The following is a 17,481-nucleotide window of genomic DNA, read 5'->3' as shown; positions in this document are numbered from 1 at the left end:
ATACGGCGATGTAAGACAGAATAGTCAAAGGTGGTCGATCATAGAGAGCCTCAAATGAAGTAGTATTAATTGATGAATGGTGCAAGGTATTGTAGAACCACTTCGTCCATGGCAAAAATTGGATCTATTTCTTAGGTTGCTCGCCCGCATAACATCTAAGATAAATTTCCAAGCTTCGATTTAGCACCTCTATTTGGCCAGCAGATTGAGGATGGTGAGAAGTGCTCATGCGAAATTGTCCTCTCAAAGCAAAATACTCCCACCAAAAAGCACTGAGAAATACTAGATCATAATCGGACACTATATTTGAGCATGCCATGTAACTTAGCAATATGGTCAACAAATGCCTGTGCCATATTACGCACAGTGTATGGATGAGAGAAGAGCCACAGTGTGCATATATGGTGAGTCGATCAACCACTACCATAATCAGGGACTTTCCTAGAGATTTGGAAGTCCTTCAATGTAGTCCATTGAAAATATCCTCCCAAACGCGCTCTGGAATTCGCAAGGGCTGAAGTAAGCCCGTGGGCTTGGCCGCCTCGTACTTGTTTTCCTGACAAACAAGGACTTTGAAATATACTCCTTGATTTCTCTACGAATATCTGGCGAATAAAAACTTGCTCCCAGTCATTGAAAGTTCTTAAAAATCCATCATGGCCTGCAAACAAGGTTTAAAGTGTCGTTGCACGGGGGCGTGCCGCTCTTTCCCTAGCACGGTACGGCACAGGCACGTTTGCGTGCCGACGCGTTGTACGCTTGTGTGCCGATAGATATTCATGACCTCCACGCTTTGGCACGAACTTATTTCAGTTTTTTTGATTCTAATAAACTCTTATAATGTTATTTTGAAAGATTTAGACAAATAATTATGAAATATTTGCTATGTATAGCTTACTATACTCATCAATTAACATGCATGTAAGCTTTTTATAAGTAAAGTACAACTATACCTGATGTAGAATAGAAATTAAAATACAATAATAAAATTTACAAGCACAATAATTATTTAAATTTACATCTTTACATAGAGATAATTGCTTAATTCTACATAGATTGTCGCGCTAGATCATATGGCATATTGTCATCTGCAGATACAACATTTATTTAATAATATTGATATAAGTATTACTAGTATTGTGAGAAAATCATATATTCCCGGTATATATCATTGTATTGTCGAAGATAATCTGCATATGCAACTAGATCGTGTATGTAATGGACAACAGTCATCTGCGGCATATGAACTAAAACATCATAAGGATATGAATTGTACGGAATAGAAGAACCATAATATAGATATACATACATATCAGTGGGCGTAGATTCGCCATATGAGCTTTCACTATATGAAAGTACAGATGGATAGTAACTGGATTGTTGTTGCTCCAATTGATGCGGGATGGATTGGGATTCACTTTGAGTGCCATGAATTGATGCATCATAATCAAATATTCCTCTATAAAGGCCATGTTGATATGAGGGATGATACTGAAGAACTATCAAACTGTGTGTGCAAAGCATCATCCCTTCATGGATGTTTAGTTGATATTGCCTCCAAACCTTCTCTCATCTTCCCATAATCTTGTCGTGAGAACCTCTTATCTTTTCTACAATCATATACCACTCCAGATGTTTAACATGGTCGAGACCTATGATCAATATCTTGAGTAGCATGTGTTAAGTTTTGCTCTTTAGTAAATATAAAACCACCCCCACTCTCCTGTTGTGTTGGTGGAATGAAGTTGCCACCATCCTCACTCCTATCAATGGTATCATCATCATCACTACATTCATCTTTACACCGTGGTAATCCAGAATCTGCTAGTGTCGATATATCACTATCATCATCTTGTGAAAGTGCATCAGCTGCATCTAATGGATCCATCGAGGTCATACTTTTTTACTTTTACCGCTTCGGATCATCGTTGAAGGCCTCTTTGCGATATAAGACGTTTTCTACTTTCCAGATTGACTCTGAGTATGACGTGTGCGACCATATCCAAGTTCTTACATAAGACGTTCAAATTCTGCATCAGAGTCATGTGCAGGATTTTGGGATTCTTCGTCCAAATCTGTTTGTTCTTGCACATTACCTTGAGACCTTCCTATATTCTTGTCAGCCCATCTTTCAACATCACTAATTCCTACTTCCTTATCAATTATTCTGAATGGTCGTAATGGATCTCCAGGCTCATCGAGTAATAGGTCCTCTTGATTGTCTCTATCTTGTAGCCAATCAAGTATGGGGTCTGATTTATTAGTGATAAAGCTTGCATCCAAGAGATCATAAGTTTTTAATTTCTTTTCCTTATCATACTCCTCTTGCATGCATCTTAAATGGAGTCTCATATTAAACGGATCATAAGTTGTGGAAGACCACCTTGCCATTACAATAAATTAAAAAATTTACAATACTCATTTTTGTCGGTCCTGTCCAACTATCACACATCAAGGTAACATCATACATCTCCCACTGTTGTTTGAAGCTTTTTACCTATGCATGAATATCATTGACCTCTGCGTTAAGGTATTTGCTAAGGATCTCATACGACGTTGGGGGTTCAACTCCTGGACTCTTCTTTTGTATGGTAGCAATCATTAATCTATAATATAGAGTGCTTACTACATAAGAAGGAATATAACTGAAGTGAAAAAAACTTTGCTATTGCTTGACCAATTCTGCCTTTTTTATCTTTTTTTAGCATTGTATCCATGCGTTGCTGTTGAGCAACTAGGTCAAGAAATGTCATTGGGTCTATATCTACAATATTTGGATGTCTTCCACTTTTTCCTTTTAGTTTTTTTTAATCTGTCGAACATGCAGCTAACAGAACCACTTCGAGCTACACCAAATGGTGCAAAGCCAGAGCCAAAGCCGGACCCACCACCGGCATCAAACTGAGAGCGTCCAAATTGTGCTCTATGCCGTTGGACTTCATCTTGCTGCCATCTTTCTTGTACAAATGCTTCCATGACATCTCTAGTATCAGCATCTAATTCATCACCTATACTTTCATATGGGTCAATAGGGGGATATTCAGCCGCTCGTTTATCTAGTTCGTCTCGATCATCCCTTTCTTTTTTGCTATTTTTGAAGATTCTAACTCAATTTTCATTGCATGTCTTATTTCCTGAAGGACTTTAGGGTAGTTGGCTACTTCAGAAAAACCCCCAGCGATATATTTCGTTAGGCGAGTGACACCTCCGCCCATTTCGACCATATTACAGTAATTGCACTTTCAATAAAATCTATTTCTATCAATCATTTGTCCATGTTGTCAATCATAATCTTCTGTTCTTTTATGTGACATTATAATCCACAATTATTGACATACAGACAACTAAAATAAAATCCATTTCAGAAAAATAAGAAAAAGAACGACATGATGAGAAAAATCATATCTATCAACTTTGAAAATTCTTTTGCTTTTATCTTTTTTTAAAATTAAAAAAATTATAACAGATAAAATTATAGAAAATTTTATTTTTTCTAAAAACTTTTCAATATATATATATTGATTCGATTGGGAAGCATATAATGACTAGAACAACCAAAATAGGACCACAATTACATCCATAATTTTTTTTTTCTTTTTTATTCTTTTAAAAAATATTTGATCACAATTCTAAGAAAATAATTTTTTTAAAAAATTCTTAGAAAGCTTATGAGAATTGATTAACTTTTAAAATTCTTTTGATTTTTTTCTTTCTTTTATTCGAATTTTAATAATTTATAAAATACAAAGTTAGAGAAATAGTTTTGTGGAAATTATAATTTTTTAAAATTATTTATATTATTTTTAAAATTTATTGCAGGTTACAATTTTTAAAATACAAAGACATCTTTTTTCTTTCTTTCTTTTGATCGTATTACTGTCTTTCTTTTATAAGATACAAAGAAAATAATTTTTAAAATTATTTTAAAAATTTTTTTAAAATTTTTTTAAAAAAATTATTACATTTTTTAGAAAAATTGTTAGGCCATCAAAAATCTAGCAATAAATTAAATGATAAACAAATTAAATAAATTTAAATATCAATTGATTTAATTTAGCTTTTAATTTTATCAATATTTTAAATCTTCTAATGCAAAAATAAAATTTTATGACTGATGTACCTCAAAGTTTGTTTACGAGATCGATTTTGTTCCCCTGATACGTCGAAAGCTTCGCGGTTGCATGAAGTTAAAAAACAAAAAGGTGCAACATAACAAAAATAAAAAGAAGAGAGGAGAGATGCTTCGGCCTTTAGGTTACCCAAAGGGCAAACCAAAAAAAAAGGAAAAGAAAAAGCCAAAAAAAAAGCATCCAAGTCAAAAAAAAAAAAAAAAAGTGCAAAAAGACAAAAAAAAGAAGAGATAATATGCTGATTGGAAAGGGATCCAAAGCTGTCTTGGTATCCCAAAGAAAAGAACAAAGGGGAAAAAAAGCAAAAAGCAAAAAAAAAAGCAAAAAGAAAAAATAAAACAGCAGTGTCGGCACGGCACTATGCCACGGCACACTGTGCCGTGCCGCAGCACGGAGGGGGGCTCCGAGACCCTCCCCTCTCCCCCCCGTAGGGGGCACGGTACGTGCCGCCCCATGCCGTACGGCACGTGCCGCCCCGTGCAGTACAACATGGGGCGGCACTTCGATCCTTGCTTGCGAAAAGCGTGAAAGTGATGTAGAATCTTTTATTTCCACAACAAATCCTTGCCTAGTACGATATGACCACGATAGTATATGAATAGGTCTCAAAATTCATATCCTTTAAGAGCACTCGCCGGATTTTCTAGCTGACTTTTAAGCTTTTGGAGGTCCTTATCAAGAAAATAGTTACTAGCAATGTCATCCAAGAAAGGAAAGGTTGGAGAACTTACAACCATGAGCTCAGCCGAGTTCATATCACGCCTGGAGAGGGCATTGATAGCAGATTCTCCCATCCCTTATACTAGATTTCATATTCATATCCAAATAGTTTGGAAAGCCATCAATGTTGAGCAGGAGTGCAATTCGCTCCTCCAAGTATTTGAGGCTCTGATGGTCGGTGCGTATAATGAAATGTCGATTTAGGAGATACAGTCGCCACCGCTCAACAACAGAGATGATCACTAACATTTCACGTTCGTATGGTGACAATGGTCGTACTCGCCCATTCAGCTCTTAACGATAATAGGCCAATGGAAGATCGTTTTGTGAGAGCATTGTTGCTGAAGCCTTTCTCCGACGCGTCAGTCTCTACCACGAATGGGTTATCAAAATCTAGCAAGGCAAGTACAGGCGTAGTCGTCATTGTTGACTTTAGAGCTTTGAAACTTCTAGTAGCCTCTTCAGTCCATTGAAAAGCATTATTCTTAAGTAGTGTCGTCAAGGAAGCAGCAAAGGTACCATAGTTCGTAACTAACCGATGGTAGTATCTGGTGCGAGCGAGAAATCTACAAAGAGCTTGTACTAACGTCAGGACAGGCTACTACGTTGCCTTGATTTTTCTCCAGATCTGCAGAAACACTATCACTAGAAATAATATGACCAAGATAAGAAACAAAAATATCACTGAAAGTGCTCTTATGCACGTCATCTGCGCGCACTCGTATCTAGTGATTGCCTGCATGTAGATCAAGCTTGGAGAAGTAGCAGACTTAATTTAATTCATCTAGAAGCTCTAAAAGCATTGATGCGGCATATAGACTATAACTTGACCATTTGATACTGGAAACAAGCATCTCTCTCACTTCCTTCTCAATCTCTATCTTTGGACTGTGAGTAGCAATAAGGCCTAACATTTGCTGGAGATGCACCCAGCACAATTGGAATGCAATGGTCTTGCGTTCAAGGTGAAGTCCCTGGTTCAAAAAAGACATCCGCAAATTCTCATAGAAGTTGTTGCATTTCAGCATTACCTTTATTTTCTGGCACAGGAGGAGGCTCTATTATCGGCTCGAGCCTGGATGTTAAGTTTATGTAAAGGCCTTTGTTTTCAGTCTCCTCTGGGCCTGGCTGATCCGCGTGCAAAAGCAGCAGCACTAGAAGAAGAAAGAGTCCAAAATTATCTTAAGGAAATATTTCAATTTGCTTTGATTCTTAAGCTTTTAACTCCACTAAGCAACCATTGTGCTTGAAATCCATATTCATACTCTTGAAATCCCACGACACGTTGCCAGGGGATTGAAGCAACACTAATCCCAAGACAACATCGGAGCCTTTTAAAGGAATTACGAATAAGTCAACATTGAATTTTTGTCCTTGAAGTTGAAAGTTAATTCCCTGGCACTTGGATCCATATTTTAAGTTTTCGCTGTTTCCCACCATTACATCAAAAGAAGTATTTGATTCGACTTTTAGTTTCAAGTACTTGAGGATGCCAGAGTTAATAATATTGTGCGTGGAATCGGTGTTGACTAAGGGGGATGTTTGGCCTAGATTCTAGAAAGTGATTTTAAAGCCAAAAGTGATTTTTCCGTCAATAGAGCATTTGGTAGCCTCCTTTTCCAAATCTAGTTCTGCTTCTTAGAATCAGTTTTTTTATTCTAGAGGTCCAAAATCAGAAGCAGTAAAATCTGATTCTGATTTTGGACTGAAACTTTAAGTTTAAATTTTAATTCTAAATTTAAATTTAAATTTCAAATTAGATTTTAAAGTTTAAATTTCAAATTTGTAAATTCAAATATTAGCTTTCAAAGTTCAAATTTCAAATTTCAAATTTTAAGTTTTAAATTTTAAATTCCAAATTTCACGTTGCAAATTTTAAATTTCAAATTTTTAAATTTAAATATCAAAAATCAAAAATAAAATTTTAAATTTAAATTTCAATATTTTAAATTTCAAATTTCAAATTTTAGATAATTTTAAATTTTGAATTTTGAAATTTGATATTTCATATTTGATATTTTAAAATTAATTTCGAATTCTCATTTAAATTTAAATTTTAAATTTTAATTTTTAAGTTTTAAATTTTAAAATTTAAAATTTTAAGTTTCAATTTTTAAATTTCAAATTTTAAAATTAATTTTAAGTTGTTCGGTGGTGCATGTACTAAAATTTCCGGTGGTGCTGAGTTGGGCTCTTCATTTGTGGTCTCCTCCTTTATGATTAACTTGTCATTGCTTGAATCATACTCATAGCAATCATCATCATTCGCTTGATCGTCTTCTATGACATATAGGGGTAGCATCTTACACTTGTGGTGTAAAGTCCACAGCTCGTCACAATTATAGCATAGGCCTTTCCTTTGACCCTCGCATATTTGTTCTGATATTGATTTGAGTATCTGTACATTTTGCTTTCTAGGTTCAGATAATGACAATTTATTTTCATTGTCGCTCGGGATGTGCACCGAAAAGAGAAAGACTGTCAGTTACTTAAGCAGGAAGACGACTCCAACCTATATGATTATTCGTGCAAACCACTCTATTATCCGTGCCTCGTCAAATGCGTCTAACAAAGCATTTCGCCATTTTACTTGTACCTCTGTTTTAACATCTTCAAGTATACCGCCAATAAAAGCTCCAATGAGGGCACATCGGGACCTATCTCTCACCATTTTACCCAACATATCTCTCCCCATATTACCTCTGTTTAATATCTTGCATTGCAATATCAAAATTCTCATACTTGGAGGGACCAAATCACTTAGTGAGAGCTCGCAAAAATTGTCACCAAGACGGAGTTATGTCTAATTGATCTTTATACCACATGTACCGGCGAACTGCATCACTTTCCAAGTGGATCGCCTTACCTCTGTTTAATATCTTGCATTGTAATATCAAAATTCTCATACCTGGAGGGACCAAATCACTTAGTGAGAGCTCGCAAAAATTGTCACCAAGACGGAGTTATGTCTAATTGATCTTTATACCACATGACCGACGAACTGCATCACTTTCCAAGTGGATCGCCGCTAATCAGACTCGACCATCGTCAGCCATGCCATGATAGTCAAAGAACTGCTCTGCTTTGAATAACTACTTGATTGGATCTTCACCAATAAATTTTGGAAAATTGAATCGATCGATTCAGGCTGCGGCGCCACCTAGACCTCCTAACTCCTATTGATGGCCTCATAGCCTTCGTCATCTTCATGTTGATATCGACTAAGCGCTCATTGATAGTCGCCCTCGTCGTCTCCATGTTGATGTCAATTAAGCCCTCTTTGCTAGTCGCCCTCGTCGTGTCTATATTGATGTCGCTTAAGCGCTCGTTGCCGATCGCACGAAGGGGTTTGATTTTCTATTTGTCGTGGAATAGTTTGCGGTGTAGCTAGATCGGCTCTGAGACAAATTCCGGATCCAATATTGGCCATCTGGGACTCATGTGGATTTGCTCATTATCGGTGCTGATGTCGAGGCACCGTCTTTTGGTAGGAAGCCAATGCACAAGGCTTTGAAGTCTTGCATTATTTGCCCACTCGAGGTCTGTAAAACCTAAATTTGTTGACTTTGACGTTGTTCCAGGGCTTGAAATTGCTGAATTTGGCGTTGTTCTACGGCCTGAATATACCTGCTTATCTCCTCCTACCATGTATAATCAAGCATCGCTTCACCCCCGACTGATTCATTATCACAAGGTCGAATTACAAATTTTCCGACATCCTTTTTTGGTGCCATGCGCAAAAATTATAAAAAGAATTGCCTGAAATTAATTAAAACGAGTGAAAAATTACTTATCTACACTCAGTCTGACTTAACTCAGGCTCAATTAAGCCTATTTAGTTGTAAACAGCTCAATTTAATTTAATATGGTGCAATAAGTGGCTTAGATCGAATCCGAATAAGCTAGCTAGCTCAATGCAATTCGTACAAACATCTTGTGCGCTCGGACGGCCAAAGCTAGGCCCCACAGAACCGCACAAAATGAAGCCTCATAGATATGTTATGGCTTCGAGACATATTTTAGCGAATCGTCAAATCGCAAATATTAGACCCGTTATAAATAAAAACCTGATAACTAATCCCTCTCGTTGCAAACAACCACTCCGATCAAAGTTGAGGGGTGGCGCTGCGCTTCTCACGTCCAGGAGCTCGCTGTAGAACATTTTTAAAGCGCAGGGACGCATCGAATAACGACAACCCTAGGTTTTCGATGCTATGGCGAAGATAGAATGAAGGACGACGACTTCGAAAAACCCTAATCCCGAAACCAATGTGAACATGAAGATAAAATCTTCAACTTTGGACTCCACAAAGCCTTCAACACCAAATTAGTAGATATCTCTTCTTCATCAAAGAAGAGAACCGTCGAGGTATAAACCCTAAGTCTCTTTATTAATAAAAATTAATTAGTGATAACAAAAGGCAGGGCTTAGCCTCTTATCTGGAAGCCCTAATTCAAGTAGGAATACTAATCTAATATGAATCAAAATAAATACATAATAATAATCCTAAATAAAGAAGAAATAAAAAAATGTATCCTAATTCTCATACAATTAGGTGATTGTAACAACTGCATACGCAACAACAGCTGCCGTTGCACAAACAACAATTGGGATGACCAGCAAGTATTGTACTGCTGCTAGTATACAGGCGATAGCTCTCTACACTTGTAAAATGAATGATGCCAATATGCAAATGTATTGTTCACAGCATGTGAACATCCAAAATTTTTAATGATAGCAGGCGCTAACTTCCTCCAACTTAGATGGTTCACTTTATTTTAACACTATTGACCCACTATATTGCACTGCACTAGAAATAGTACATACTTCATTAATTTCTCATATTCTGGATTTTTTTTCTCTCGATCAAAATATTCCTCTTTACAATATATTCAACTTAGATGATTCATTTCGAAGGATTTTAGTATCTCAAGTTCAATTCTCGACTCACACAACACGGATGCGCGTGTGCGCGCGCACGCATTTAAACATTCTGGATTTCTAGAATGTTTAAATGCTCCAAATTATGTTCAATGATGTGAATCGCCGATTCGAAAGCTCTAAATTATGCTCATATATATATATATATATATATATATATATAGAGAGAGAGAGAGAGAGAGAGAGAGAGAGAGAGAGAGAGAGAGAGAGAGAGTATAGCTGTTGTGATATTAGGAGCATGGAGGCCTCCGTGCTCCTAAGCAATTTTCAATAATGGGATTTCGAATCGATGATCGGCTCTGTTAGACTTGATCTAGCATATGAAGTACTAGAAAATAAATTTTGCAGTTTTCGATATTATTTACCTAGTGATTGAAAAGGCTCAAAATGAAAGGTTAGGTACTTAAATCAAAATTTTGACAGGTTGGTTAGCCAACTCAAAATGGTCTATAGTTTAGGTAAGTTCTGTATGTTTTTACCTATTTAAAAACAATGAGCAACAAAAAAATTGAGCACTATTAGGCAAGAGAAGGCTCATTAGAAATTGTTAACACAGAAAAAGAAGGTACAAAGGAAACGATGGGGAATGGAAGGAAAAACAAAGAGAAGAGGATCACAGGTGGATTGATGCAAGAAAATCATGTTATGCGTTAGGATAAAGCCTAAAAGATAAAATAGAGAGAAAAATCATGGCTAGAAAAGTATAGATTAGAATCAAAAAAATTTAATTCCCCTAAGTGGCCGAAATTTGATTCTGCAATGATGAATAGAATGACATTAAAAAGAACAGGATTGCAAAATTGCACATTCCAACACCATAAATAAAAAGGCAATGATTGAGATTGTTAACGAAAGAGTAAATAGCATCATGAGTAGTTTTTAGTACTTTTTTATACAATAAGCTTTTGAAATTTGATACTATTTAACACACCGTCTTGTTGAGGAACATGAATTAAAGGAGAACTATATCATTCTAGTGATGTAACATACTTGAAAAATAGAAATGCATAGACACATTTGACATGCATAGGAGTTGCATATTTAACTAAGCTATAGTACATACATGCCGGTGCTTTGTAAATGGATATATCTATGACTCTACATGTATGCACATATATAATATGATAGAATTAGAAGGTTCAGGGGCTTTTAATGGGACCAGAAAATAAATTTGAAAGGATATGCTAAATAATTGAGTAAACTAGAAAGTGAGGTTTCCTCAGTAAAATCTAGGAAGCTTAGCATACCTGAGTCAAAGAATATGTAACTCCAGTAATGCCAAAAAGCTCAGCTCTTTTTAGAGCCTGTGGAAGTATTACAAACACAAAATTAAAGCAAAACGTTAAATAAATTAATGAACATGACAAATTACATAAACTAAGCAAACCTCTGAGTAAACCCATTGCATATGCTCCGGATCATCAGCATCGAACGGTTTCCCACTATGTACCTACCAAAACATATATGACTATCCAAAGAGTCGAGATAAATGAAACAAGAGAAAAAAATGCAAAAGAACAGTAGTACCTCATCCCATTTAATCAAATGTGCATATTCAATACAATGGGCAGCAGTTCTTGGTGTCTCTGCTAGGGTGCACAATGGAAACTTCACCTGTGGAGGGAAAAGCCAAATGTTGCACTCAAAGCAAGGCGTGGTCCCTGGCAATATAACTCTAGCATGACCTTTAAAACCTTCAGTTCCGCCATCTACCATAGGTTTAACTGTCTCAGCTAGGGGATTGTCATCACGATCATACTCTAGATTGCCACAACAAATTAATATTATATATCAGATATGAGATTGAAAGGAGTAGCCAATTCTAGAATGGCATAGATCAGAATAATTAGATAAGAATATGTAAACATACATGCCAAAGTACCATAACAATAAGCCTATAATACAAGGAAGGAAAATTAACTGTGCTTGAGGAATATTAGCATATTCAAAGGTATATTCGACACTAATTTTAAAAAAATGTTTTATCTGCTGAGTGAAGTAGGAAGCAGAATGTAAATTCAAATAGTTTTTCGTTGGACAATTAAGAAGGACGATATGATGCAAGCCAATTTAGTTGGCCAGTCAAATCACAATAACCTAAAACCAATTATACATTTAATTTCAGCTGATTATATATTGAATAAGTTAGTTTAGGTCCAAAAAAGGTTTATATTGAGTCTAATCAAGGTAGCTTCAAGTTTATATATTTTTCCTTAATTTTTAAGTACTTATTTTCTAAAGTGAAGAATCATGCAAAGTTATGAAACAATTTAATACAAGTCATAAAGGAATAAAATAAATCTAGACACATTTTTCATGTCAAAAGAGCCTTATCTTTAAGGTAGTTAAGGTCACAATCAGTTTAAATTCTTCAGGTCCATTCATTAGGGCTACCTTGATGTAGATTCATTTATGTCAAAGGGGAAATTCAAAATACTGAAAATGAAATTTGAGTTTCTTCATTTAAGCGACCTTCCACTTTCCCCCTCTTCTAATTATTCATTTATGGCAAAGGGAAAATTCAAAATAGTGAAAATTTGAGTTTCTTCATTTAAGTGACCGTCCACTTCCCCCTCTTCTAAGCATTCCTTGTTTGTAACCATCTTTTCTCCATGAATTTTCTTTTATTCCCTTCTTTCTACGGACATAAAAAAACTACTTTGAAGTAAATGTAATTTTCCACATACTTTCTTGTTCTTCACCTTTTGCAAAAATTATTCTTGTAGACATAGCATCCAATCAAGCATATAACCCACTTTCTACATCTCGTGGTATCAAAGCAAGTTTGTTCCTAGGGATTCGCCATGGTGCAGTCTTTCCTTTCCTTCCTTTTATTAGCTCTAATTTACTTATATTTTATGTCTCAGCCATGGTAACCATTGCCTAAGTCCACCAACACATTCAAGCTTATAAATTGTTACTGTTAATTTTAAGAACTTACTCAAGTCAAGGCTAGCCACAGAGTGAAGTTTCATTCTTAATAAATTTAAAAAATGGTGGCAAGCAGGAGAAAAATGTTGGCACTTGCCACAGAAAATTTTAAAGCTCTTTAAAGTGTTCTTTATGACTTCTTTACACAATGCCCAATAACGTAGCATAGAACAGCAGATATGCAACAACTAAAACAAGAAGTTCCAGATATGTGAAAAGTTTTTTATGTAGAATACCAACAAAAATTGACAAGGGTCTAGATATAATTTTATGAGTGCCAACTAGAATCAAGCAGTTCACCTATTAGAACAGTCCAACCTAGGCTACCAAGTTCAACTGTTAACATGCAGCTTTGACAGACATTCCATTGAAGAAAAAGGTGTTTTACTTAACATATGCAAAGATGAATGAGAGAACAAACAACCAAATTCAGATGATTTATCCAAGAATTGACCTTTGCCATGAGTTTGCCATGCATAAGACTTGGAAAACTTCTCATCAATCCTCGAAATACTGGTCCTTGTTTTTCTCCAACAAACATAAGATAAATGAGAGAACAAACGACCTAATTCCGATGGCTTATCCAAGAATAGACCTTTGTCATGAGTTTGCCATGCATAAAACGAGGAAAAATTCTCATCAATCCTCGAAACACCGGTCCTTGTTTTTCTCCAACAAACAAAAGGTCTGGTCCTAAAATAAATTTCAGAAATTACTAACATCACCCTCGCAAAACAGGCCTCAACTGTAATTTATTGACCTCAAGAGTTTAAAAGTCAAACAAAAAAACCAGACGGAAAAATATAGACCGATTGTTATGGACTACACAATATAAAGACCTATTGTTAGCATTGTTTTGTGGCCATATAAATTTTAAGTTGCTTTTTGACCCACATGCCATTTGCAACCTCAGATCAATGCAAATTCTTTATGGAGTAAAGAACAGTAAAGTAATTAAGTGCAATAAATGACACCACCAGTGAAGTGCAAATTCACTGAACAATAGAGGGTTATTTGCAATTTCCCCCTATTGACTACGGACAACATTTGTACAGCAACCTTTTCACTGCCCAACAACATGACGTCTACAACGTGTGTATTTACAGACTGGTAGGGGTTATATCCTAATACAAATCAGCCATCCATCGGAGAGAGAAAAACTGTCCATGCTAAGCTTTAACTCCTATAAAGTGACACCTAAAAACACTAGATTTTCAATCGAAAAAAGAACATGCTAGGTAGCAACATCCAGAAAAATTTTAATGCAAGGGAAGGCATGTACTTCGATAAGAAGCACAACTAATATAGGGATAATGAAGCAAAACAAGATAATATCAAATGCAATTAATAGAGAGAAAATTTCTTATCAAAAATAAATATGAGCGGGAGAATCTTACCTAGGAAACTACAAGCCACAGAATTTATGTAACTGCGAGCCTCAATTGAATCAAGACCAAGGACAATAATATTGAAATCATTGTAAAATTCTATGTCCTTCTCCTCAATCCTACAAAAATGAGGTACAATATTCACCCCACTAACTCTTTCCATAACGCGCTTTGCTGCTACCTCTGCTTTGGACTTCCCAACATCTTGAAGCCTGTATTAGCATTGAACACGTAAAATTAGGGCTACTAGTAGAATAGCATGAACCAGAGAATAGAACGAAAGAAAAAGATTAGTAAGCAAATAACTCAAAAAGGTGATGATTGGAAGTTGCAATAATCAGTATAGTATGAAACAAATAACTAGTAGACTTTCAGATGTAGAAGCAAATAGATTACGCATAAATTAAATACAGCCAAAGTGTTACATGTTCCTGAGCAACATAGAATGAAAAGGAGTCTTTTTACTCCGAAGCAAGGATTAATTTGCAAGATCCATATATTGATTCGCGAGGGATCATACTATAACTAGAACAACCAGAATAAGACCGCAATTACACCGATAATTCCTTTTCATTTTTGATTATTTTAATAACTATTTATTAAAGATTTGAAAAAAAAATGTTTTTCCAAAATTTGAAGAAAATTTGTGAGAATTGATTAACTTCTAAAATATTTTTGATTTTATCTTTTCTATAAAATACAAAATTAGAGAATCATTTTTTCTCAAAATTTTATGAACATTTGCAAGATTGATCCATACTGATTCCATGAGGGAACGCATGATAATCAAATTAACTAGAATAGGATTGCAATTGCTTCGACAACTCTTTTTCATTTTGAATCTTATATAGATATTTATTAAACATTTGAAGAAATTTATTGTTTTATTAAATTTTTTAAGAAAATTTCTTAGATCTATCCAAAAAATTTAGCAATAAATTTTATGACAAATAAATTAAACAAATTTAAGTATCAATTGATTTAATTTAGTGGGGAGTCGGGAGAAAAAAAAGACCACCAAAAAAAAAAAAACCATTGGCAGAGGTGGGGATACCAATAAAAAAAAAACCATGACAAACGACGTCTACCTAGTTATAGTCATCATGGAAATCGGCAAATTGGGATTGAAAAGCCAACAGAAATAACCACATAGGTTTAAATAAAGGGCATCAACACTTATTGTAAAGAAATCATAAGCCACAATGTATTATGTATAAAAGACAAACACGATTATGCCTAGCCCATGTCAGTCAAACTTTTTTTTTATATGATATCTACTATTATATTTTGATTCTATATTTGTTGATTTTTTTCTCTCCTCCTCTATCCCTCTCCAATAGCTACAATATTCAAAATAACAAGGACCTTTACTTTTCTTAATTGATACGATTGCTACACATTTATCCCATTATACCTAACTATGGGACCAAGCCCATGATACATAGCCATTAGTGTTGCAACTTAGGTTGGCTCCAGGTCTCAACCGAACATATTGGTAGGGTTGGGTTTTCCAATTCGGAACCTTTCTTCATTTAGAATTTGAAAGTACTAGCCCCAACTAATTTGACAAAACCGAAACCCATCCCCATCCCCAACCCTGTCCAAGTTTGACCTAAAAACTCATAATATAACAACATATTATAAAAGACATGTAGTATACGTTCTACACTTACTATAAACTTTGTACAAACTTTTGTCATATTTTTCTATATTAAACTAAATGGAAACTGAAAAAGGTAGCACTAATGTGTTGAGAAGAAGAAAAATGTTGCATCGTAAGTGACCGAACACTTTTTAGTTTGAGCGTACTGGGACTTTAGCTTCAATATTATGCTATGTGATAGGCCTTCAGGTGCCTGTAATATGTGTTGTGCCTTACGGTGTGTTTGTGATACATGTCGCACATTCGAGTGTCTGTGCTATGTGCTATGCCTTCGGGTGACTAAGATATATGCTTTGGACCTTTGCAAAGGGTCTATAATATAGGTAAATACCAGAGACGTATTCCGTAATTTTTTTCAAATTAGTTATATATTTCAATTCTGCTACATTCGTTTGTTCAGCTAATACAAATACTTTTTCAAAAGCTTAATATTTAGCCTGAAAATTCTATAGAACTTCATATTATACCCAGTCATTATTATTACTTTTGATATTAAAAGTTATCGTAAAATATACTATCAATGTTCTTGTTGCACAGTTCTTAATCCGACTAATATAGTGTTTGGTGGCTTACCCTCTAACCAGCTTGTGGGGGATTAGAATGAGTGAACGTTAGACGCAAAGTGCATTCTTTAGTCCACGTGTGAACAAAAAGAGTTATCGATGAGTCTAGTTTGGAATCTTGATTTTTTATATTTGGAATTTTATTGGTTTCGAGTCAAAGATAATCAGTTGACTAAAGTTCAATTAGAGGATTTTAAATCTTGCGGTGGTTCATATTTAATAATTCTTGTCTTCACCTGTTATCAATAGGTTTCTAACCTTGATATTTATGATAACTTAAACGCCTGTTGTGCCTCAGGATTGGGCGTGAGGCTTCTATTTGGTCGTTCAGACTTCCACTTTATTGTACATCATTAATTTTATAAATTGAACCACCAAAAACATAATAGCATAATGCCATCTCATAATTTGGAAGCTCTTTGTGCATGGGAAGCAAATGTTAGGACAAAATAAAGCATTGATGGCTCTTTAAGGACATAGATTTTTCTCAAAAGATTCTATTAGAAACTTGAGGCATTTTTGCCTACATTTAGGGGGCATCTGGAGTAGCATAACTACAGTGAGAGACAATGTTGAATGGCTAGAGAAAGAACTTGCTACACATGTGGCCTTGAGAGAAATGTACATGCAACCAAAACATCAAAAATAATCACAAGATCGCATAGCACGCATGGTTTGCCATCAATTCAACACAAGCAATTGCAAGTTTTCAAATATGTTGCAATTAGACATTCTAATGGTGCAAAAAGTTAGAAAGGCAACCATTGATGGCAACTACAGTTATGATTGAGGAAATATAGGATATCTATGTTTCTTTAATTCATCCTAAAATCATACTTGGAATCAATATTTTAAATTATATAACCCACCAAATTTCTTATGTATTCCCTGCTTGATAATCACAAACAAAAAAAATAGAAAGGTAAAAAGAAGAGTTAATCAGAAACCTGAATAAGAACTGACGATTAAGGTTGGAGACCTCAATTGTGTCCATATCTATAACATCGATGTTTTTGAACCCTGATAGAGCCAGGTCCTTGAGCAGTTCGCAGCCTAGCCCACCAGCCCCCACTACCAAAACCCTAACATATTCCCCGATTTCTTCTCGTAGCTGTTGCCAAGGAAAAATTACACGCCAAAAGAA

The 17,481-nt window shown here is 35.3% G+C and overlaps 1 protein-coding gene across 7 annotated transcripts in view; it reads right to left on the bottom strand.

Moving 5' to 3' along the window:
* The window catches only part of LOC109720130 (NEDD8-activating enzyme E1 catalytic subunit), a 33,707-nt gene that overhangs the window by 10,861 nt on the left and 5,365 nt on the right, over positions 1-17,481 (bottom strand). For all 7 annotated transcript variants that reach the window (XM_020247013.1, XM_020247015.1, XM_020247014.1 and 4 more), the window contains 5 exons: positions 17,285-17,448; positions 14,121-14,323; positions 11,320-11,552; positions 11,180-11,242; positions 11,040-11,096 (listed from right to left, as the gene is read on the bottom strand). In XM_020247013.1, coding sequence (XP_020102602.1) covers positions 11,040-11,096; positions 11,180-11,242; positions 11,320-11,552; positions 14,121-14,323; positions 17,285-17,448 — 720 coding nt within the window. The remainder of the gene's footprint in view (positions 1-11,039; positions 11,097-11,179; positions 11,243-11,319; positions 11,553-14,120; positions 14,324-17,284; positions 17,449-17,481) is intronic.

The sequence above is a fragment of the Ananas comosus genome, linkage group 14, assembly GCF_001540865.1.
Source record: "Ananas comosus cultivar F153 linkage group 14, ASM154086v1, whole genome shotgun sequence".
Taxonomy (NCBI): domain Eukaryota; kingdom Viridiplantae; phylum Streptophyta; class Magnoliopsida; order Poales; family Bromeliaceae; genus Ananas; species Ananas comosus.
This window is presented reverse-complemented; position numbering and strand designations above follow the sequence as displayed.